At 37.9% G+C, this 26,436-nt stretch overlaps 1 protein-coding gene across 1 annotated transcript in view; it reads right to left on the bottom strand.

Annotated features, from left to right (window-relative positions):
- LOC124286827 (protein FORGETTER 1-like) overlaps positions 1–26,436 on the bottom strand; it is a 327,576-nt gene that overhangs the window by 195,137 nt on the left and 106,003 nt on the right. Inside the window, 3 exon segments of the mRNA XM_046723267.1 lie at positions 851–914; positions 1,065–1,117; positions 11,412–11,530. Coding sequence (XP_046579223.1) covers positions 851–914; positions 1,065–1,117; positions 11,412–11,530 — 236 coding nt within the window.

Genomic DNA, 26,436 nt, shown 5'->3' with positions numbered 1-26,436 from the left:
TTCAATCCTCTCTGAACTCACAAAATATAACAAAATGAAACAAGAGATTCGATCCAAGTCTCGTAAGTCTGCTATCAGCGAGGACGAGAAAAAAAAGTACATAGAACAGGGGGTACAAAAAGCCCGGCAAGCCTTTATTACGAACACCAAAGAGATCATAGGCGATTCACATTAAACTGTTCCATCGAGGTCAACGTGACATAGCGGCACAATAGTGTCATAGCGGCACGTTAGACGCAGCCCAGTATTGGATGATACAATCCCAGGATAGACCCGTTAAACCAACATGCTTCAGCCATGTCCCCGGTAGCTCAGTTGGTTAAATGGTGCGGCTGTGAGGTGTAACATTGGGCGTTCGTATCCCGCTATCGTCCCAAACTTTTTCATAGTAGGGGTAATGGTAGCAAGAGCTAAGGGTCCGACCAAAGCCTTACTTGTGAAATAAGGCTTTGCAGAGGCTTTTGTTGGAACTGGTCCAAAACCCCCATTCCCTATACTACTGAAGCTCTTGTAATTGATTTATCTATGGAGTGTGATGAGGGCGGTTTGAGGGTCTTTAAGAACCTGACATGGGTTTTATCTACTTGCCCAGGAAGGATAAGACACCAAACTGTAAACACAGTCTTCTATTAAGATCTATTCATCATCATTCCAAATTAAAGAACAGAGCAAGTGCTCTTGACCTTGAGAGGTAAATTACTGATTTCACAATTTAGCTGTGTATATATTGATTGCTGGCGTAAGCTGCACATTTCACCCAACTTGGGAATCACTGCGTGAGGTTAATGTATGTATACACATGAAACATGATATTGAATTTTATACAACAATGTTTTGTGATTTATCTCACCATGTTCTTCACGTCTGTCACACCCGTGGCACTGCAATACACAACTCTTGCCTTTGGTAACATTCTGAAATAAACACAGAACATTGTAATAACCAGTACTACAATTATGCACCAGGACTAGTTTTTGGAAATCCATATGTTTATCAGTCAAGGCTTTATGAGTAAACCAAATTTTAGGCTAGATGTTAGTGACAAGTCCAGCACCAAATCTCACCTTTGTATAGATGTGACTGCTACAGCTATCTTTGTACTAGCTTGCTCCTTGTTCTGAAAACATTGATTCTTGGATAAACATAACAGATCAAATGATCTCATAAAATTAGCTAAAATACATTATGGATACACCCATTCTGCTGTTTAGTTCTGCCAAAGACGTATATACGTCTTTAGTTCTGTGAAGTGAGTGTCAATCATTAAAGAAGCTTTTATAATCATGTTTTTTCTGTACAAAGTGAGAAGTGACCCATATCAGTGTAGTAATCTTAACAGAAAACTCTATCAGACACCAGGACTGGTAACTCTGAAAACTTACCAGCCATTCCCAAAAGTTGCCATACCAATTTTAATTTCACATTTCAGCTCAGCAATAACAAAAAAACTATTAAGTATCTTTGCTTTCATATTTATTGAAATGCCCTACAAAAGAAACAGTTTCATCACAGTGCTTTGAAACAGGCAAGCAATAGTCTCAAAATTAGAGTTATCAATATTATGCCATTGTAGCAAGAATGTGTTTTCTAAGATGCCTAGCGGTTAGAACAATTGAAAAAAAAATACATTATCAGACAATAAAGGTATAGTTTTTTGATGACGTAACAATTGAATGACGTTATCCCGTCACTGCGCCATTCTAGTGTGCCCCCTCGTATAGTGTAATAAAACACACTTTCGCCCTGAACTATTATAACGTTAAAGCACTCAGATGCAGGCGTCCTCGTGCTTTAACTTTAATAGTTCAGGGCAAAAGTGTGTTTTATTACACTATACATGGTGGTAGAGCAAAGTGTATTTCTTAAACGTGTAACTGTAAATCATCCATAAGTTAACTGTCACACTCACATTACAAATATTTATCACATTCACAGTGCTGTGAAACAAACTTCAGTCAAAATTTAATCATCGGCGCTATCATCAACACACTCATCACTGTTTCCTTCAACCTCATGATCTGAGAAATCAGACTCATAGTCTGAATCACAGAGAGAGGGTTCTTTCGCAGCTTGATCTTCAGCAACAGGTTGTGTTCATCTTCAGAATCCTGTCCCAGTTGTGGAATTTCCATTTGCACATTTATAGACTTCTTAATATTGACCTTGTCCATTGGCAACTAAAGATTTCTGGAGATGTGCCAGATGTGAAGATGTAACATCTGCGGGGACCAGTGTAATTAATGTAAGTGAGGATGCACCAATACATTGTCTCGGCCTCGGCAATACAGAGACTGATAGATGTGTTTTGTGACATGCCGAACGGGAGGACCCCCATTAGTAGTGATCTGGAGAGCTGGTATCTGCACCGAGGGGTAGGTTCGCCGAATAGGGTAGCTCGTTAGCAGTGGAGATCCTATGATTGGTGGTTGGTAGCTGAGCAGAGTGTAGATACGATGAATGGGTCTCCCAAAAGGGTCTGGTTGCGAGCATATGTACCAATTATTCCACCAACCCATGAATCTTCGATTGGGACGACTAGGGGTGGAAGGTCGTGGAGTGGACAGTCATAGCTTACCGGATCCAGCTCCACAAGCTGCGTCCAGGTTCTGCGCACCTCTGTCGTGGGATGGGAGTTGTTTTCTTGTTCTAGGTCGAAAAAAGTTTCTGTTCCGAAAGGAATCTTGAAGTCGGGATTTGTCGGAATATACTATGCCCTTGTGGCTGCGTAGAACAGACTCTGGTACTTGCATCTTCTGTAGTTCTAAGAAGTTCGACCTAAACTTAGAACTGAGTATTTTGCTCCATATTGGTTGAAAAATCACGGATGAAATCGTTGACTATGTAAGGACTCGATCATGGTTCAAGTCAAAGTCCATGTCAAGGTGAAATTTTGTATCTCTGGAATGATCTCAAGAAACAGGTAGGTTCGGCTGCGTCACTCTAGTAGCCTGTGACGAAAAGGGTAGAGATGAGCGCCGAAATAGATAGAAATCTCTGAACTGGCATGGTTCGCCGAACTAGGGTGATTCTCCGAACTGAATATAGTTTGCCGAGTTTGGAAGGTTGGCTGAATGTGTGAGGTTTGTCGAACCAGCAAGTTTCGCCGAACCTAAGAGTCGGTTAAGAAGTGATATCGGAGCAGCTGAAACACTGAAGTCCACCAAATGATGATCGATGAAAGGAGGTTCGTAGCATTGGGATACATAAGTAGTGGGAGACTGATCCTGAAGGTTCGTCGAACGTATAGCTGAGAGACGCTAGGAAATATCTGGCGAAGGCAAGGCGGGGATCGATGCATCTGGAGGCTTTGTTGAAGGTTCTCTACGGCTCAGCAAACATTGGACCACTACCATCCGTGATGCAACGGTAGGTCTGACTTTCGGTGCAGTAGCATCTTCTGAGGGATGAAACAGTCGGTGGAGATTTTCACTAAAGTAGCAATCGGATGGATATCTAAAAAATCCACGTGCTCTGTGAGGGAGGAGTATGATCTCCAGGCCTTCTTCGTAGGTCTGTCTTTTAAACATTATTTTGGGTGCATACGGACCATCTCGTCAGGTTTATATCGGGTGTCCCCGCGAGGCATCGGGACTCCGCCTTCTTATAAATCACTTAATTGCTGTCATCCAGTCCCTGACAAAAACTGCCATACATCTAAGCCAATGCAGTCAATACATGAAGAATGGGGGTCGAACGTAGAAAAAACCTTCTTGCATTGTTGACAAATCTTTCTCTTCCTGGATTAGTCCAGGAGGAGGCAGCTGAAAAATTTGAAATCGTAGCCTCCCCAGTACTGATTTTGTTTGACACTATTTTCAGTTAGCATGATGTCTTGGGCTCATGAAAAGGCCTGTAATACTCTCAGATTGTGGTATCAGGTTTTTTTTACAGGCCTTTATATGTGGTGGGGGTCTGTGAGCATTTTCGCCACAAAGTTAATCATAGATATTATTACTACTATCAATCTGATCACATTTATTTTTACTTCTGAGTGTTGCTAAAGGATGTAAAAATTATTTGACATACTTTTTTTTTTTTTTAAAAAGAATCATAATCATTTTGTTTTGGCGTGTTTTGCCTTCTAAGAGCTTAGATTTACATAGAAATGAACACCGAATGTTTCCATTTATAACCGAAGTTGATACTTTTGATGTCTTTTTACACTTTTCTCTCCTAGAGTGATGTCTTCGGCACAAAATAAGTCATTTGTATGGTCATATCGTGGTAATAGTATGATTTACAGCTTATTCTTTGAGACAGGGGTATTTTAGCGTTTTTCCAACTTTTCATGGAATTGAGTTGTGGTGATGTATTTATTGAAAGTTATCATTATTTTTGTATCTCAAACAAGTTGTTTTTGTAGCCCTTTTGCTTCTAGAGTGATGGCATGTTATTAGAAATTTTAATATATTACCCAAAATTCAAAATGGCCGCCAAAATAACCGCCAGCCTCCTTGTTTGTACATTATGTTCCTTAAATGGACTATAATGGTTCTAAAGGAATAAAATATTTACTATATCTTTCTAAATTTTGATAAAAGTAAAGAAAATAAAAATAATTAAAATGGGCAAATTGATTCAATGACTGGGCCCTTCAAAATGGCTGCTTCACCTCACAAGGTTGCCACAGAAAACATTGACACTTTTGTAAGTATTCCTCTGTTTCTACATTGTGTTGTTGAAAAAAATCATGCTAAACTTTATGCCTCGTAATGGTGTCAACATCTTATGAGCATTGAAGCTGATATTGCCACATAATCTAATACTTTACTTGATAAAGTGGAAGGTTGTTTGTTTTCAAGGGAGATCACTCTTAACTGCACAGTCTTCAAGAGGGAGAAGTAATTGTTCTTATTTGAATCCTGATTTCAGCTCATGCATGAATTTTTATTTCAGTTGATGTGAAATATGGATGACGTTGACAACACAAATGAAGACTCATTTAGCATCATACCAGCAAAACGTACGTAGAAAACTGATTTCAACAAATGTGTAATATGTCAAATAGCCAACAAAGACTATAGGATTTCTACCCCTTCAGGATTACAAAGATTTAAAGAAATACTAGAACAGAGAAAAGATGATATATATATGAGAGACTTAAACCAGACTTTGAAGACCTTGATTCTCTTTCCATTATTTGGCATAGGAACTGTTATGCAGCATACACAGCTGCAAGGAATGTGGAATATGCCAAAAGAAGATCTAGTGATGTTTCTATCCCATCATCACAAGCTACCTCTTCAGATCAGCTTTCATCCTCCAGAATGTCAAGGTCTCAATCTAACGAAATGGATTGGTCAAATTGTATGTTCTGTAAAAAGAAAACTCACAAAAAAATAAAACAATTGTTTTCACTGTCAACATTTCAGGCATGTGACAAAATAAAAGATGCTGCCAAAGAAAAGTGTGACAAAACCCTTTTACTCCACATCGAAGAAGTTGACCTCATCGCCATGGAAGCCAAATATCACAAAGTGTGCATGAGAGTCTTTTAACCCATCAAGTAAAGATGTCAAAGACAGCCCCCAAAGTGTACTTTTTCATGCAGCACAAATTCTGAAAAAAGACTTACAAGAGAGTGAGGGAATTAATATAAGGCCTTTAGATGTTGAAGACGTTACCATGAAAAAAGGCCAAGGAGTTAGTTCCTCAGAGTCTTTACTGGCTGTTGAGACGGATCATGAGCAACGAATGTGATGTGGAAAGTTTTGGTAATACAAAGTCAGCCTGCAAAAATAAATCTGACGAACGCCATGTACTCATGCTTAGTCAGGACGTTGTTCACTGTGCTTCAAAGGCTAAAAAGAAAATGCCCAAACATGTTGGTTTGGCAATGACAGTACGGCATCTTACAGGTACAAAGCAAATCGTTACTTTACTCAATCGCATGGGGCATTGTACATCTTATGATGACATTGAAATAATTGATACAGCACTTGCATGTGAACTGTTAGCTGAACAGGAAAGCAATGGTATTGTAATACCAACAAACATTGTTCCAAATGTCTTTGTACAAATGGCCGCAGATAATAATGACATAATTGAAGAAAGTTTGGACGGTAAGAACACTACTCATTCAACAACTTTAGTTATGTACCAGAATGGTCAGTTTGGCCCCAATCTAAGGAAAACAGTACATGCAGATCACTCAGTCAAGAAAAGAGCCCTGAAGATGTCTGTTTCTCAGCAAATCATTAACTTTTGCGTATCTGGAAAAAAAACCAGAAGTTACATACTTGAGAAATAATGTGAAGAAGGACATCTACAAGTGTAACAATATTCATCGGGATGAATCTTTCACACTGGATCTTGCCTGGGTCATCACTCGGATGTGCCCTACAAAGCTGTTCAAGGTAGATCTTAACCGCATGCAAAACCCACAAGACCAGCGTGTTCTTGGGTGGAGTGGTTTCTCTGCAATGGTATCAGAAGCAAATGCTCCCATCACAAAGATTGGATATTGTCCAATGCTTCCAGCATCTCCAACTGAGTTCAGCACTGTCTACACTGTCTTGAAGCAAGTTCAGACTATGATGAGAACACTTGGCCAGAAGGAATCAGTCATAACATTTGATTTGGCAATCTACGTTAAGGCAAAAGAGTTACAATGGCGCTTCAAAGATGATTTTGAAGACACTGTGATACGTTTGGGAGGATTTCACATTGTCTTGAACTATCTGGCAGTAATTGGAAAACGTTTCATGGATTCTGGTTTACAGGACCTCCTAATAGAGTCGGACACCTATGGACGCAGCACAGCTTTGGCTTTGCTCCGAGGAACATCTTACAACAGGGGAGTCAGGGCGCACAAGCTAGTACTGGAGGCCCTTCTGCGTCTTCAGTGGCATTCTTTCACAAAGTGGGCACAAAACCAAGGTGAAATGCTTGATTCAACAGAAGTTAAAATCATTGATGACAAAATCACTCTTTGCCGAGAAGGTTTTCAAGGAAATGATAACCTTATTGAAAACGTCAAGGGCTTATGCTCAGATCTGACAAAACTACGGAGGCTGTTTGCAAGATATAGCAGGAAGTAGGTAAGAAGTCAGATATGTTTGCTTTCTGGGATTCATACATCGAGATGGTGGAATTGCTGCTCCAGTTCATTCGTGCTGAAAGGGAAGGGAATTGGTCCATGCATCTATCTGCTACTGCTGGGATGATGCCATACTTCTTTGCCATGGACAGAACCAACTACTCAAGGTGGCTGCCAATATACCTATCTGACATGGATCGACTTAAAACGACTCATCCAAGAGTGTATGAAGAATTCATGAAAGGTAATCATGCTGTGAGTCGTTCAGGGAAACCTTTTAGTCAAGTCTGGACTGATATGGCCCTTGAGCAGTCTGTAAACCTTGACTCAAAAAAATGTGGAGGCATAATTGGCATCACAAAGCAAGCTGGAGCGATGGACAGGTGGTTTGTCACATGCAATGAAAGAGCAGCTATTACCATAGCAACCAAAGAAATGTGTGGAATAGTAGATGGTGAGCGAGTTGGGACTCACAAAGAGACTGGTGTTGACAGATTGAAAAGAGATGAAACAGATGTGCAGCAGCTAATGTCCATGTTCACATCAGGATTGATGGCAAATCCATTCAATCTTCCAAATGAAGATGACGAGTCATGTCTACCGCTTGTGAACATTGCAAGTGGAGTTGTTGTCCCAAAGGATATGATTCACAGCCTCTTGCATGTTGAACAGATTGGGCAGAGCAAATGGATAACTTCATAAGTAGTCGGCTGAACTCTTCCAGAACAAACTTCTGGTCACCCTTGCATCGACTGAACCTGAAAACATTTCTACATTGATTCCCAAACAGGCTGTAAAGCCCAGGGATGAGAAACTTCACACAACAAATGCAGACAGAGAGCTGGAAGACTCATCATTGCATCAAAATCACGAGAAGTTGATCTGAAAGACGTCTTGACATATGAACTTTCTAGTGTTCCTTTTGCAATGGCTCATTCAGATGGAACATTAAGAAAAAACATCAAAAGCAGTTTGTTAAGTGAGCTTGAAAAAGGAGTTTTTGGTCCTTCAATGCTTCCATTAGCACAACATAGAATGTTGACAGTTCAGATAGTTGATGGAATGGCAAAATTACAGATGTGCAGAAAGGGAGCTGCTTCCACATTTGGAGAATTGGCTGATATGCATTGGGACAACTTAACTGCAATCCTGAATCGAACAGACTGCAATAGAGTTGATGTTGTTTGTGACAGGTATGACAGACAAAAGCCAATCAAAGCTCGGGCGCGAATCAAAAGGGGATCATCAACTGCGCTAGAAGTCAAGATTGTTGGCGAAAACACACCTCTACCAAGACAATGTGACAAATACATTAGCAATCCTGTCAACAAGTCTAATCTTGTAGCATTTATGAATGAACGATGGTGTTCTGTTGGTCCAGCCAGGCTACCTGTTGGTAAATCTGTTGTTCTTGCTGGTGGGTTCACTGATGCTTTAAGTGTTGTAACAATAACATCAGAAAAATGCCAACCTCTTGAAGTTCTGCATACTGACCATGAAGAGGCAGACACTCGCATTCTGCTGCATGCTTCTCACGCTTCCAATGATCATCCTAGAGTAGTCATCCAATCACCTGACACAGATGTTGCAGTTCTTGGGATTTCCTTTTTTCAATCCTTAAAGTGTACAGAACTATGGTTTTCGCACTGGAACAAAAGACCGCTACTGGCACGTACCACTTCATACCGATGCAGAAAAACTTGGACAAAGTGTTAGCTCTGCTCTTTTGGGACTTCATGCCTTTACTGGTTGTGACTCAACTAGCGCCTTTTGTGGCATCAGTAAGAAAAGGGCATTTGACTTACTGAAGTCCTCTGAAAATCACCAACAAACATTGACTAAATTGGGTGACAATCTTGATGTTGAAGAATCTCTCATTACATCTTGTGGCCAGTTTGTGAGTGCTATGTATGTACCAAATAATCCAGTGATGTCTGTAGATGAGACAAGATATTGGTTGTTTTGTCAGAAGCAACAGAGAAATGAAAACCTCCCATCTACATCCAACAGTCTAAAACATCACATTGAGAGAGTAAACTACCAGGTGCATGTTTGGAAACAGTCTCTGCAACCAATCATGAACATTCCTTCACCAGTTGACCATGGTTGGAGCATTTGTGATGGTCAGCTTATCCCTATTCTGATGTCGAGAGATCCTGCTCCCAGTGGATTGGTTGAGCTGACATCGTGTAAATGCAAAAAGTCAGCATGCCAGCGAAGAGATCTATGTCAGTGCAAACAGAATGATCTAGTGTGCACAGAGGCATGTCTTTGTATGGCAGGTGATTGTTGTCAGAACACCTTTGACTTGCTGCCAGGAGATGACTCCGATTCTGACATGGAGTAACTTATGATATGAAAGAAAGTGAAAAGTAGGGTTGATTGTAAGCTTCTGTATGTATCAAAAGTGAGTAACAGTTATCTGCTAGAACAATATGAATAGCTACAACCAGTGCTTGGATGCAGCTATCGGCCAAGAAGTATAGTTTTCAAACACTCTTAGATAATGTTATTTCATCAAATATTTTAGGAGTGTGAAGCTTTTATTGACCTTACCATGGAAACTTAGTTCTAGTCCAATACTGTATTAAACATTTGACACCCAATAAATTGTTTGTTTCTTATATCAGTACAAATTTAGTCCTCCACTGTGTATATGTAGTAAAACTACAATGGCGGTTATTTTGGCGGCCATTTTGAATTTTGGGTAATATATTAAAATTTCTATTAACATGCCATCACTCTAGAAGCAACAGGGAAACGAAAACAACTTGTTTTAATATAAATATAACGTTAATTTTCAATAAATACATCACCACCACTCGTTTCCATGAAAAGTTGGAAAAACACTAAAATACCCCTGTCTCAAAGAATAAGCTGTAAATCATACTATTACCACGATATGACCATACAAAATGACTTATTTTGTGCCGAAGACATCACTCTAGGAGAGAAAAGTGCAAAAAGACATCAAAAGTATCAACTTCGGTTATAAATGGAAACATTCGGTGTTCATTTCTATGTAAATCTAAGCTCTTAGAAGGCAAAACACGCCAAAACAAAATGGCCGCCAAAATGGCAGCCATTTTGATATTTTTTTAAAAACAATGTCAAATAATTTTTACATCCTTTAGCAACACTCAGAAGTAAAAACAAATGTGATCAGATTGATAGTAGTAAAAATATCTATGATTAAGTTTGAGGTGTTGTCGGGCAGAAAACCAAATGTGGCGAAAAAGGCTTGCAGATCCCCACCACATATAAAGGCCTGTAAAAAAAACTGATACCACAATCTGAGAGTATTACAGGGCTTTTCATGAGCCCAAGACATCATACTAACTGAAAATAGTGTCAAACAAAATCAGTACTGGGGGAGGCTACGAAATCCTATTTCTAGGCCTCTTTTGAGAGTCTCCTCCTGGACTAGATGAAGAATTATCTTCTTATAATTGTTAGATGGATTCAATGAATTGTATCACTTCAAACACAGCACGTCTGCACAGCAGTGTGACAAGAAAGAGAATGATCAGACTAAGGAGTCACATGATCAACCTGAGGGTATGTTGCACGCTCCACAGGGGCTACAGGCTGTCCTGGAATTGGAGCAGTAGGGTGTGTTTGGGCGAATGGTACAAGAGAGGCCCAAAAATTTGTATACAGTTTGTTTCCACTCATTGATCACGAGAGTGAGAGAAAGAGGGAGAGAGTACAAACCATAAGATAGGATAAGTTTTAAAAATAGAGCATTCTTAACATTATTTAAAGCAGCCCATGATGTAACTTTGCGTAGTGATTGTTTAACTATACATCATCACAATAGTTACTTATACTGATAATTGTTAATGAATCTTCCCAGGATGATATATAGAGATTATTACACGAGCAAGTGTGTCATACGACTTATACAAAACGAGTGTGAAATTTTGCAACACACAATTCAGCATGAGTTTCGTATTAATCGAGTGACACACTAGCGAGTGTAATAATTACTTTATTATCCATTTTATTCATGTTCATTTGTGCAGTAAAACACGGTAAGCAAGGGTGACTGCCCTATTCATTGACGTCATGTTCAATTGTTTAATGACGTCACAGATGAAATACAGAAACAATGGTTCCTAGGCAAAAGTGATATGTGCACATGTGCACATATGATATATATAAGACACTGGTTATGTTTCACCATATGGATAATAATTCCTGATTATCAATATTTCTGGCTAGCCCTCCATGTCTTAACCATAGTCATATTTGACGTGATATAATGTTACACAATATCAAAAACAAACTACATTGAATTAAATGATTAATTAATTGAATTAAGTCATCCTGTAAATGAAGGGAAACCACTTTAATTACCAAATGAACTTACTGGTATGAAGTTCTTTGCCTTGTGACATTCATCAAAAATGAGACATCCCTGGAAGTCTATGCCACCACACCAGTCTATCAACTGCTGCAGCCGAGACTGACGGGAGGTACTGAATGCGCCTGAAAGTAACACAGATTTGGGTAAAAAACAAGCTGCAAAACTGCTGTGCTATGAATGAATGTTCGTCCCCATTTAGTTAAAAATGCACTCTAAGTAAAATGTAAAAAAAAACTGTATGAGATGTTTAAACCTTAAGTTTAATGGTGTTTGTATCTAAATATTCAATTCAAAGATTTCAAATGTTTTGGAATCTTATTTAACATAAAACAATTGTATCAAATGAATAAGATCAATAAGCATATAAGTATGAAATTTTGTTACGGTAAAGACAGGGAAGTGTAATGGTTGTGACAAAGAAGAAAATGGCTGTGATAGGGCTGTTACGGTAGTGACATTATATACCGTCACAATGTCACTGCCGTAACATGCAGTCTTTACCCGTTTTTTACCTGACAGTGACATCCATAAGTAAATCTTTTGCCTTTTACATATTCTTCAAACATTCTTAAATATCTGATTGACAAATTTCATCAAATAATCTTTTAAAGTAAACTTATAAAACTGGCTATTATTAAAAATGTCACTACCGTTATTGTGTCACTACTGTAACATTTAATTCCAATGTCCATGCCATAACCAGTGTAGGAAAGATGTAGAAAATCTAGCCTGTCGCTCATTGCTGTTTCCTCTGATAGCTGAACTACACATATTTATATCAGCTACACATTTCCTAAATGTTCACGCAAAGGAAATATGCATCTGCTCTCTTGACCATAATAATTATGTTACAGTGACATTATTTATATCAAGAGTTTCTAAGCTTCAAATATAACTTTTTTGAACTCATGCTTTGAACCCTGTCCCTTTGGGTGTTTATGTGCAGTATATCTCCTCCACTGGTCTATCAGAGTAAAAATATCAGTGTGTAGTGATGAAATGTATATTTTGCACCATTTTCATGCTAATAATACTAATTACCTTAATCTGGGTACAATTTAGCTACCACCTTATTACCTACAAGTAATGGCTGTCTGGGTCAAACCTTGTTTGTTTTTAGTAACCTGATACATTTTGTTGCTGGTTATGACAAGAATTTCTAATAACCGGATAACACTTTTACTGCTGCTGAGAGATCCTAAAAGATAAACACTTTTCTTGCATTTGGCCCAGGACTATAATCTTGTCTGTCTACATGCCACTGCCACTCAGCCAGCATAATTATGACCAATACATCCTCCTACTCAGAGTGTGACTCAACTGACAACAATAAACGTTGTATTTGGCTGCACTTGGTCCAAACTTGATATTGTCTTTTAATTGTCCAAATTCTATTCAATATCTATGTTTGTGTACTAAATTGATGTATTTATATCCTGATTATTTCATGATTACCAATTGTAATGTTATGTATGGCTGCTTTATGAATGAAAAACTGGAGAACGTATGATGCAAAACAAATTTCCCTTGGGACAATAAAGAATTATCTTATCTATCTTATCTTATCTTAGTTTCAAATGCTAGAGATTTTCCACTTCAATTTGCTAAAAAATACATGTACTGATGCACTTGAATCTGTTTATTGAATATTCAGCATGAATGCAGTCAGAATTCCCTTTTTGAGCTTTCATCATTCCATTGCAGATATATCTTTGTATGTTTAATGCAGGAACATTTCCTCATTTCAAAGTCTAAATCCTGTACATTGTGTATCATAAGGAAAGAGGGTAAACACCAATGGACAGTATAAGATTAACTGAAAATCATAAAGAATCTCACTAAAGACATTAAGACATGTTATAACTTATTGGTAGGTCAATAGACCAACTGTTTCTATGCAGGGATATGTTATTAGTCTTTTATGGATTTTTAAGTTCCCTTAGTGGTCAAATTGCATAAAAGGGTAATTTTGTTCAAAGCTGGGGTTTCTTAAACAAACTTTTTCTTTGTTTGCAAATGGAGGTGAAGTTTAACATTTCTTTCAATACAAACAGTAAGAATGAAAGCCTCTTCCTGTTGTAAGTTACCTTTACAAAGCCATAACAACAGTTTCAGAAATGCCTCTTTGATGCATCTATTCAGGTAGTGTGCTATGCATGATTGGCCCATCATCGGCTAATAGTTTGCACTGTCGACTAATATCAACATCTCTGAACAGCACTGGGCAGACAGTGATCATTATTAGGAATAGTAAATTTGAACAAAAATTAAAAAGAAATCTGAAAGAAATCAACATATTTTGTATTACTGGTGAGTTTTGACATTTTTGCATGGATGACTAACAAAATCCTGAACATAATTTAGAAGCAACCCATGAATAAAGACATAACTTTGTATATTGTATGAGTAAATTGAAACTATGATATTATGGGTATTCTTAAATTCCATTCAAATTGACTTGATGGCACGAGATTTTTCCTTTGGGCACCCTTCAAATCAAGTCCAAAGTTGACAAATGCTGTAAAAAGTCAGGAAAGGTCTAGCCTGTCTCATAGTTCCTGAACTGCATTATTTTTACTTCCGTCATTGCATTTCTGCAATGATAAAGCCCTAAATGAAGCAAACCTAGATTTACTTGGGTTCAGGAATCTCCCATCTCACTGAAGCTCCTTTTCAGTTTAAAAAGAATTGTTTGTTTCTATCACAATTATATATATTCAGAGACTAAGTGCTAGTCTCAGATGGTCCTGTTAGACGTGGAAATCATATCCAATCCAGTTTATGCCTGGTAAGTTAATTTTATTTCAAATTTATGTATGTTGTTAGGATGATAACCTAATCTAGTAGTATTTTAAATACTTTATCAGTTCAGAAGAAAAAAATATAATTTCTTAAGCTCAGTTTTGAAGTTAAGTTCATAATCATTTTGCGAAAAAATATTGTTAACATTTTAATGTTACATAATGCAGACAATTATGAACGGGATCAAGAGACGTTTAGCTTGGCAAAGGAGAAATGTGATCTTCAAATTGCAGAATCGGAGGAGGGAGGAAGGGGTAGGTTATGTGATCAAGAGATCAATACCTTCACGTTAGTAGTTTAAATTGTAAATACTATTTTTACAACTTTGTTAAATATATTTCTACCTTAAATAGGGATGTCACGATACATAAGTTTCATGAATCGATACGTATCACGATACTCATGACATGATTCGATATGTATCATACCTATTTTCACTGCATTATTGCGTAAATTTAGTTTACATTGATATTTGAACATTGATATTTCATATTTTATAATTGTCCATGAAAAGATCAACATTTTGTATTCTCAGAGATTAAAGTGTTCTAATTTCCCATCTTTGTGCATGAAAAGTAATCATTTATAACTCTCATAACATCAAAAAACATGGTACAATTGCAAAATGTAAATGATACATATCAAAACATATTTTAACCAATACTTTCAAAACTAAATTTTGATACAGTTTTGAATGTATTGATAATTGTACCGTCTTACCGTCAAAAAAGTATTGATATATCATGGCACCCCTAACCTTAACAATGTTCTGGCTTACTTTAGAATTCAGCATCACAAACTTGCAATACCCCATGAAGTAATGCCTCATGAATCTTTGCAAATTGTTTTAGCCTTCTCAATATTAGTACGGTTATCTTGAATGTGTGGCGATCAGTAGTGTGTGCAGCAATACCAGGCCTACCATACAAACGGTGAACAAATCATCAAAACTGAACTCATATACACCAAAACAGAACAAAAATCACCAAAACTGCAACAATATCCTCTAAAACCGAAACAATACATCTGTAATGGAAGACTAATCGTTTAAAATGGAAACAAAACTTGCGTATCAGCTACAAGAGCGCACGAGAACGGTTGACGAGCGTACAAAACGGCATTCATAGCATCCCAACATGTCAATCATAGCATCCCGAAATGGCATACAAATCGTCAAAGATGGCGGCAGGGGGAGACGAATAGGCTTTGGTACATAATGTTTTTCGTCCTATGAGTCTAATCTTGAAAATTTGATATCGGGATGTAGTGCATAAACCCCCCTATTGTAGTAAGCTTCAAACCTATGTCCATACTTCTCAGTGTCAGGCTTGCAATTCTACACAATGTGGTCCCTCGTTGGACAGAATAGGATTTCTTGTCAACATGCCGTGCTACAGTTTCTCTTCAGTTATGTAAATAAAGTGTTCATAGCGTCACATTCAACATTACTATATTTTAGTGATTTAAAAAGTTTACAAAAACTTTGTTCATTCTCCGTGAATTGCATATCTAAGTGATAATTTTAAAGTGTACGAGTGCAAACTCAATCCACTGACTAGGGCAGGGATTTCTGTTTGAAGTCCACAGGAGGCGACTTCTTGAGACTTACAATAACAAAGACAGATGCATGTTTGTACCTCAAGTTAAGTTATATTTTTTGTTAAATGATGTAAAATGTTTGGGATTGCATGGAATAGTTTGAAGTACATGGAAATGATAAAATTGCAGAATGATAAAATCTTCCTGACACACAATTCACAGTTGAAATTATAAGCAAGTTCATGTTTCCTTCTCTGATGAGAACGCAATGTTACCCGATTTTTAAACTTCTCTTTATATGGCATACACTCAAACGTTGGTATTTTCGGAAGGTTCGGTATCACAGAGATATCTGAAAGAAATATATTCACTGAATGACTTCATAAAAGTAAGATGAAACTAGAAGATCTTCGTCTGAGAACATGACCATACATGCAGTGTGAAGCGGTGGCATACAAACATACAAACTAAGAAGAATATGTCACATGACGAGAGGACTGACACGTCTCTCTCAGGAATCTGTGATTACAAGTTTGAGAAATTTAAAAAAAAGGCAATTTGGGAAGTCAAAGTAGAAATGATCACTTAGATATGCAATTCACGGAGAATGAACAAAGTTTTTGTAAACTTTTTAAATCACTAAAATATAGTAATGTTGAATGTGATGCAATGAATACTTTATTTACATAACTGAAGAGAAACTGTAGCACGGCATGTTGACAAGAAATCCTATTCTGTCCAACGAGGGACCACATTGTGTAGAATTGCAAGCCTGACACTGAGAAGTATGGACATAGGTTTGAAGCTTACCGTATATGACCGTCTATAAGCCGACCCCATGGATAAGCCGACCCCCAAACTTGACCCTCAAAATCAGTGTCAAAATCATATCTCTCATGGATAGGCCGCCCCCCCGCGATGGGTCGCGGCCAACAGAGACCAGAGTACCCGGTAAGTATGTTCCATCAACGACGAGACACCATTACGAGAATATTACATAATAAAGATTACCGGTGTTTGTTTACCTTTTTTTAACGATCACTGCTTGCATCAACAACGAGACGCCATTTGGAAAGTGGATATACAGCGTAAGTGTTGGTGAGAATATTACATAATAAAGATTACCGTGTATTGTGGCAACATGTGTTTGTGTTCCTTTTATATCCCGACGATCACTGCTTGCATCAACAACGAGACGCCATTTTGTGAAATCGGTGAGTATGGAGAGAAAAAGTACCATCGGTAAATAAAAACTGAAGTCAACTTTTGTTTCAAAATATATTATTTAAGTGTCCATATTTCATCTATATATATATGACAATAAGAAAAATAGTCCACTAACAATAAACACTGACATTTCTGCAAGAGAGTTCTGAGATTTTCACAAGTCATCGGGTCGTAAACCCATCAAATTCGTGTCACTGTCCTCCTCATACTGTAAGTCGATCCACATTATTCAAAGAATTCACTGTCATATATATTGTGTCTACTCACGGATCGAAACGAAGTGTAGTTGACAGAAAATGCATAATATATTTTGCTTCTCTAAATATCATATTTATTGTAGCAACAAACTGGCTTGCTTATTTTACCCCATTCAACAATCACAAACTGATTACCACTTCGCTCCATGTCACGCGGCTTACCACGCTCATGATGGTCCGTGATAACCTTAGTGTTGATTATATATTTTTACATAAAAACTATTACACAATGCTAGGATATATTTCTTTGGGTTAAATAATAGTATTCAATCAATAGAATTCATCCCGTTATATTATTGTGCATGTTTGAACTTGTTCGCCGGGAAACGTGTGCACAGCTGATTGCTATTTCCGGCTTTGTGTACGAGACAAATACGCACGGTAATCTTAATCCCTGCAAATAAAACAATGCCCAGCAAAAACAACTTATAACTTAAATGGTAATTAATCTTGTCTAGTGATGTTTAATTGCAAATTTGACGTCTCTACTGACAAAGTCGTCTTCTGTTGTTTGTTCACACGAAGTGATACGATGTTGTTTTCTTACCCCTGGAAAAAAGTTTGACAAAAGTGTAACTCATGGATAAGACGACCCCCTTCTACAGACGGCTTTTTTTGGTCCTCAAAATTCGGCTTATAGACGGTCATATACGGTACTACAATAGGGGGTTTATGCACTACATCCCAATATCAAATTTTCAAGATAAGACTCATAGGACGAAAAACATTATGTACCAAAGCCTATTCGTCTCCCCTCGCCGCCATCTTTGACGATTTGTATGCCGTTTCGGGATGCTATGATTGACATGTTGGGATGCTATGAATGCCATTTTGTATGCTCGGCGACCGTTCTCGTGCGCTCTTGTAGCTGATACGCGAGTTTTGTTTCCATTTTAAACGATTAGTCTTCCATTACAGATGCATTGTTTCGGTTTTAGAGGATATTGTTGCAGTTTTGGTGATTTTTGTTCTGTTTTGGTGTATATGAGTTCAGTTTTGATGATTTGTTCACCGTTTGTATGGTAGGCCTGAATACATGTTTTAGGTATTACCGTATCTCAATACATGATCTTTTACTATTGATAAATGTAACAAGAAATTCAAAATGGCCAATAAGAGATTAATTGATAGACATGGAATAGTGTTATATACAGATAGTCTGTCTTTGATGACATATATGAAAAATTTAAAGAAAAACTGTATTTACTCTCATCACAAGCAGTTCCAGACAAGTATTGTGGTTCTGATCATGGAAAACTTTACAGAAATGTAGAATTTTTTAAAACTGGCAGAATTTGCTCTTTTCATATATCAATAGGGTAATTTTCAACATTTTTAAGCTTTTCTGTTGACTTTGCACTTGAATGATGTCCAAACATTTACAATTCTAAATTTATCCCTGCAATAATCATGTCTTTTATAGAGATATCATTTTCACTTATAGGTTACTATCTACTCATATCTTACCACAGTTTCATAGAGAGCTGATGCGTGTCGTGTTTCACAATTCAGACCAGACCCATGAAGAGAAAATACTGGCTTTTCTCAATACAGAGTATACAAATTAACATATTGCCTACATTTTGTTGTTTTTCTGTAGTCAATAATTCAATCTTCCATCGGATAATCAGGTGTATAAAAGCTCTGACACCATTCTGTTCATATCACAGGGGTGGCTGGGGAAGGGGATGGGTGGGTTCTCAATTAAATTTGTTTTACATAATTGCATCAGGTGTTTAAATGGGTTGTTATCAAATGATTCATGTAATTGTTAATACATTTGCATTAATGTTTTGGTGTCCTTCATACACAGTAAATTCAGCAAATGAGAACTGAAGACACCTGTATTCCATGTCAGCAGATACATTTTCTCCCTTTACTTTTTCAGGATTCAGATGCAGTATCTGTGAGAAGGTACTAAAATGTAACTTGAGGTCAAAAGGTACCACCAGTTTTTAGTAGTTTCTTTCTAGATATCAAAATAAGTGAACACCCATAACATATCATATCATGATACAAAGTCAAGAATGTGTTTAGCTTGACCACTTTATCATATTACTGGCAGGTCATTAGTAAAACAATCAAGCTTTCGCTACTAAATTCCATTGTATACAACTAGGATGTGTTGTCTAAAGGTCTGTAGGAATAGGATGTATTGTGTTGACAACCGGGCACATCCTATCTGCTAAAATCACAGCCAATTGGGCAACACATCCTATCTGTTATTTTTACATATTTGGGCAACACATCCAATCTTTTATTTTTAAAGACCAATGGGCAACACATCCTATCTGTCATTTTTACAGACCATTGGGCAACACATCATATATCAGGGCTTGATTTAGTTCTTTGCAACTTGCACTGGTGCATCCCAGTATTACAAAATGCAACCTAGTTATTAGTCTAACTTGCACCAGGTGCAGGTCAGTTTTAGAGAAATAAATCAACAATAAATCAAACATTGTGAGCACAATTATGTCAGCTCATTTTTCATCTAAACTTTGAATAGCTTTGGCACCGAAACATTGCTATTTATAGACACCGCTCGGCTGTGACAGCTCTTGTAAACAGGAATCAGCTGTGTGGCATTGTTGCTATGGTTTCAAGGGTACTTCGTCACAGAAATATGTTTATGTGCACTGATGCCTCTGACGTATTAACACACTACGTCATCATTTTAAGTGATAGTTAACAGATTTATCGCACATGGCTGTGTGAAACACTAAGCCTCCTGTCAACCTTACTTATCCAAACCGTGAATGAATATAACCATGACGGATAGCAAAAGTAAACAGACAAGCATTAAAGCATTTTTCCTGAAGAAATCAAGTGAAGATGCTGACAAAAGTGGTAAACAAAACTTGGAAACTGAGAAACGTGCCGATACTAACATGAGTGATTCCATTAACATTGCCTATGCGTGTGGCAGTTCGGGGTCGGGTGTTAAAACTACAGATGATGAATTGAAACGTTAATCCAACCACAAGCAATGCAAAAAAAATTAAGACTTACAAATTTAAAGGGGAATGGAAAAAAAACAGGGACTGGTTACATTATGATGAGATTGAAAATAACATGTCTTGTGCCACATGTCAAAAGTATGATAAAAGGGGAAGAAGTAATTCTTTTAGGAGTGGGTCAATAAGACTAAGTGTGATAGAAATCCACCAAACTAGTGAGGTACACCTCCGATCGGAGGCCCACTAGCACAACTGTGCAAAAATAAATCAGTTTTGCCATTGGAAAAGACAGTTCTTAAAATGCAGGAAAATCAAGTTGACACCATGAAGATTTTATTCATAGTAGCATACTGGATAGCAAAAAATGAAAAACCATTGACAGATTTCTCCAAAATGCTTGAACTTTTAGAAATACTTGGAATTAAATCAGGCCAGACATACCAAATGATAAGAAAGCAAGAGAATTTATTGGCCTACTCAGTGAATCTTTTCGTCAGGAAATTGTAGAACTTCGGACAGCTGAATTTTTTTCAGTATTATGTGATGGGTCAACAGACTGCAGTGTTTTGGAACAAGAAATCATGTATGTGAGATACATTAAATTTGGACAACCCAAAACTGTGTTTGTGTATGCATCAAATGTGGAAAGAGGTGATGCTCTTCACATCAAAGAGGCAATCTTGAAAATGTTAGATGAGAAACTTGATTTATCAGAGGATGAATGGAAAAGTGGTCTAGTTGGTTTGTGTTTTGATGGGGCAGCTGTGATGATGGGGTGTAAGTCAGGTGTGGCAAAGAGAATACAAACATTAGCCCCTCATGTAGTTGCAATCCACTGCTGTGTCCACCAACTGGAACTTGCAGTTAAAGATGTCACAAAGCAAATATCCTATTTGGAAGACTTTGATGAAACTCTTATGAACTTGTACAAGTTCTACAAGTATTCGCCACTGAGGTGGCAAGGACTAAAAGCAGCTGCTGAGGCACTGAATGTAAACCTTCTCAGGCCAGTTAGAATACTTGGTGTGAGGTGGCTCCCTCATCACGAGCATGCTGTGAAGGCTGTCTCTCAGTCGTATGAAGCACTGGCTGTTCATCTTCAGAATGAAGCAAGAACTGGCAATAAAGACAATCAAGAAAAATCAAGATGCATACTTCTTTTGCTCCAGTCTCTGAAGTTTGTCATGATTCTTAATTTTCTCACAAGTCTTCTGGGAGTGATGTCAAAACTGAGCAAATCTTTTCAACAAATCTGGCTTGCACTCTGTACATGAGAATGTAAGAAAAGGCAGTTGGACATATTGAAAAGCTGACAGACAGAGAGAGTTACTGAAGTCATGATGAAAGGAATTGAAGTGGCTGAAGGTGACAACCCAGAGTACAGGTTTCATGGGATGACACTTAGTGTACCTGAAAGGGGACTACCAAAGAAAAGAGGAAAGCAACCTGTGAAAAAATCTGAAAAAGAAAATGCGATTGAATTGGCAGAAATGATCATACAGAAAATGAAGTCAAATTTGGCATCAAGATATGATGTGACAGATGATGTGTGTGGAGCATCCTACGTGCTCAACCCCAACAACTGGCCCAAGCATCCAGCTGCACTCAACTCTTATGGGGACACAGAGATCCAGCTGTTGGCTCAGCACTTTGACATGCCCTTGACTGCTAAAGGGTATGTTCCCGAAGCAGCAGTAGTGGAATGGCTTACTGTGAAGAAACAGATTGTGAGGATGCTCAGATTTGAAGAAAATCTTGTACAGGTATGGGAAAGGGTTTTGACAACTGAAAGGTGAAAACAAGGACATCTTAGCCCTGGTTCGAATAATCCTTTCACTGCCAGTAGACTCGGTAATATGTGAAAGAGGGTTTTCCCTCATGAAGAGAGTGAAATCTGACTGGAGAGGTTCATTGAGGAGTGAGACTCTGACAGATCTGCTTTCTGTATCAGTGAATGGTCCAGCCACACATGATTACAACCCAGATGCTGCCATTGCACTATGGCTCACGAAGAAGAACAGGAGGATTGCTGCAGCTAGAAAGAGAACACAGACAGAGCAGGCATGGAGCAGTGATGAATCTGAGTAATGACAAGTGGGTAAACTTCGTAATAAAACATCTAAATGATTCAATAGCTTATTTCTTTCATTACATGTTGCAATAAAAGCAGTGCAACTGGAATTTGGCTGGTGCATATATATCACCAGTACAACTTTGGGCAACACATCATATGTATTATCAGTAGACCTTTGGGCAACACATCATATGTATTATCAGTAGACCTTTGGGCAACACATCATATATATTATCAGTAGACTATTGGGCAACACATCATGTATATTATCAGTAGACCTTAGGGCAGCACATATATACAACCAGTAGACCGTCGGGCAACACATCATATAATCAGTAGACCTTTGGGCAACATATCTTATATATTACCAGAAGACCTTTTGGCAACACATCATATAATCAGTAGACCTTGGGGCAACATATCTTATATATCACCGATAGACCTTTGGGCAACACATCATATACTCAGTAGACCTTGGGGCAACACATCTTATATATTACCAGTAGACCTTTGGGCAACACATATATACAATCAGTAGACCTTTGGGCAACATATCATATGATCAGTAGACCTTTGGGCAAAACATCATTTAATCAGTAGACCTTTGGGCAACACATCATATAATCAGACGACCTTTGGGCAAAACATCATACAATCAGTAGACCTTTAGACAACACATCATATAATCAGTAGACCTTTGGGCAACACATCATATAATCAGTAGACCTTTGGGCAACACATCATATAATCAGTAGACCTTTGGGAAACACATCTTATATATTACCAGTAGACCTTTGGGCAACACATCATATAATCAGTGGATCTTTGGGCAACATATCTTATATATTACCAGTAGACCTTTGGGCATCACATCATATAATCAGTAGACCTTTGGGCAACATATCTTATATATTACCAGTAGACCTTTGGGCAACACATATATACAACCAATAGACCTTTGGGCAACACATCATATAATTAGTAGACCTTTGGGCAACATATCATATGATCAGTAGACCTTTGGGCAACACATCATATATATTACCAGTAGACCTTTACATCATATAATCAGTAGACCTTTGGGCAAAACATCTTATATATTACCAGTAGACTTTTGAGCAACACATCATATATGTTATCAGTACAACTTTGGGCAACACATCTCATATATTACCAGTAGACCTTAGGGCAGCACATCATATAATCAGTAGACCTTTGGGCAACACACATATATACTGTAAACGTACTTATTTTTGCGTGGTGCAATTTTCGCGGAATTGACAGTTTAGACTACATCGCGCGGTCAATTATTCGCGCAATCAGTAATTGCTGGAACTGCCAGCTGTCTCTTTGGCCGCCACTAATAGCAGTGAAAACAAACAGACTGGCTTAACCTGTTAGGCGGCGTTTATTGCTTACTCACAGGAAATCCCTATCTGTGCGATATACTAGTACACAGTAACCCGTTTACTCCCGGAAGAGATGAATAACACATCAGTCTTATGTTCCGAATTCTGACGATCTGACGAATTAACTTATACTGTATATGAAGCTTTTTGTGATTTCAAACAAGCCGGGTTGTTGTGAATGAGATGATTGAGTGTTAGTGACTATTCGCTTCATGATGATACGTTTGTATCTAAATGAATAAATAAAATACTGCTGTATTATTTCTTTCCGAGTCGTTTCATGGTAATCTGTTTTGTATCAAACCATCTGTCATGTGACCAATTTCCATGGCGGCCACAACACACATTGCTGTTTTCGCTAATTCGGCGATGGGATTTGGCTCATTATTTAATTATGTTTTGGGAAATCCATTACAGCGACAGTTAAGTATGATTGTTTATGCTACTATCAGTCGTCATTTTAAGATTCCCGTAGATTTCTGTCTTCAAACTTGATGTGTTATGGTTTATTCGCGGTGTATAAATTTTCGCGCTAAAATGTTTTGCGCGAAAAGCGAGAAAATAAAACCTGCGCGAAATATACTACGTTTACAGTAATCAGTAGACCTTTGGGCCACAAATATATACAATCAGTTGACCTTTGGGCAACACATCATATAATCAGACGACCTTTGGGCAAAACATCATACAATCAGTAGACCTTTAGACAACACATCATATAATCAGTAGACCTTTGGGCAACACATCATATAATCAGTAGACCTTTGGGAAACACATCTTATATATTACCAGTAGACCTTTGGGCAACACATCATATAATCAGTGGACCTTTGGGCAACATATCTTATATATTACCAGTAGACCTTTGGGCATCACATCATATAATCAGTAGACCTTTGGGCAACATATCTTATATATTACCAGTAGACCTTTGGACAACACATATATACAACCAATAGACCTTTGGGCAACACATCATATAATTAGTAGACCTTTGGGCAACATATCATATGATCAGTAGACCTTTGGGCAACACATCATATATATTACCAGTAGACCTTTACATCATATAATCAGTAGACCTTTGGGCAAAACATCTTATATATTACCAGTAGACTTTTGAGCAACACATCATATATGTTATCAGTACAACTTTGGGCAACACATCTCATATATTACCAGTAGACCTTAGGGCAGCACATCATATAATCAGTAGACCTTTGGGCAACACACATATATACTGTAAACGTACTTATTTTTGCGTGGTGCAATTTTCGCGGAATTGACAGTTTAGACTACATCGCGCGGTCAATTATTCGCGCAATCAGTAATTGCCGGAACTGTCAGCTGTCCCTTTGGCCGCCACTAATAGCAGTGAAAACAAACAGACTGGCTTAACCTGTTAGGCGGCGTTTATTGCTTACTCACAGGAAATCCCTATCTGTGCGATATACTAGTACACAGTAACCCGTTTACTCCCGGAAGAGATGAATAACACATCAGTCTTATGTTCCGAATTCTGACGATCTGACGAATTAACTTATACTGTATATGAAGCTTTTTGTGATTTCAAACAAGTCGGGTTGTTGTGAATGAGATGATTGAGTGTTAGTGACTATTCGCTTCATGATGATACGTTTGTATCTAAATGAATAAATAAAATACTGCTGTATTATTTCTTTCCGAGTCGTTTCATGGTAATCTGTTTTGTATCAAACCATCTGTCATGTGACCAATTTCCATGGCGGCCACAACACACATTGCTGTTTTCGCTAATTCGGCGATGGGATTTGGCTCATTATTTAATTATGTTTTGGGAAATCCATTACAGCGACAGTTAAGTATGATTGTTTATGCTACTATCAGTCGTCATTTTAAGATTCCCGTAGATTTCTGTCTTCAAACTTGATGTGTTATGGTTTATTCGCGGTGTATAAATTTTCGCGATAAAATGTTTTGCGCGAAAAGCGCGAAAATAAAACCTGCGCGAAATATACTACGTTTACAGTAATCAGTAGACCTTTGGGCCACAAATATATACAATCAGTAGACCTTTGGGCAACACATCTTATATATTACCAGTAGACTTTTGAGCAACACATCATATATGTTATCAGTACAACTTTGGGTAACACATCTCATACATTACCAGTAGACCTTGGGGCAACACATCATATTATCAGTAGACCTTTGGGCAACACATATGTACAATCAGAAGACCTTTGGGCAACACATATATACAATCAGTAGACCTTTGGGCAACACATCTTATATATTACCAGTAGACCTTTGGGCAACACATCATATATGTTATCAGTACCACTTTGGGCAACACATCTCATATATTACCAGTAGACCTTAGGGCAACACATCATATATGTTATCAGTACAACTTTGGGCAACACATCTCATATATTACCAGTAGACCTTTGGGCATCACATCATATATGTTATCAGTACAACTTTGGGCAACACATCTCATATATTACCAGTAGACCTTTGGGAAACACATATACAATCAGTAGACCTGTGAGCAACACATCATATATAGTGTAAGTAGTATATACAATGATTGTCCGAGACCAGTCCAACAAATAAAGCTTTTGTCAGGCCCTTAGATCGCCCCCATTGTATATACTACTTTTGAACCCCCAGTTAACTTCCCGACCCCATGTGACACAATAGTGTCGCTATGACCGCGAACTAGCATTTGACACTATGTCGCGTTGACCTCAATGAAACAGTTTAATGTGAATCGCC

The sequence above is a fragment of the Haliotis rubra genome, unplaced genomic scaffold (genome assembly GCF_003918875.1).
Source record: "Haliotis rubra isolate DU_JTF1 unplaced genomic scaffold, ASM391887v1 Scf392, whole genome shotgun sequence".
Classification (NCBI taxonomy): Eukaryota; Metazoa; Mollusca; class Gastropoda; order Lepetellida; family Haliotidae; genus Haliotis; species Haliotis rubra.
The sequence above is the reverse complement of the archived record's forward strand: the minus strand, read 5'-3'. Positions and strand labels throughout refer to the sequence as shown.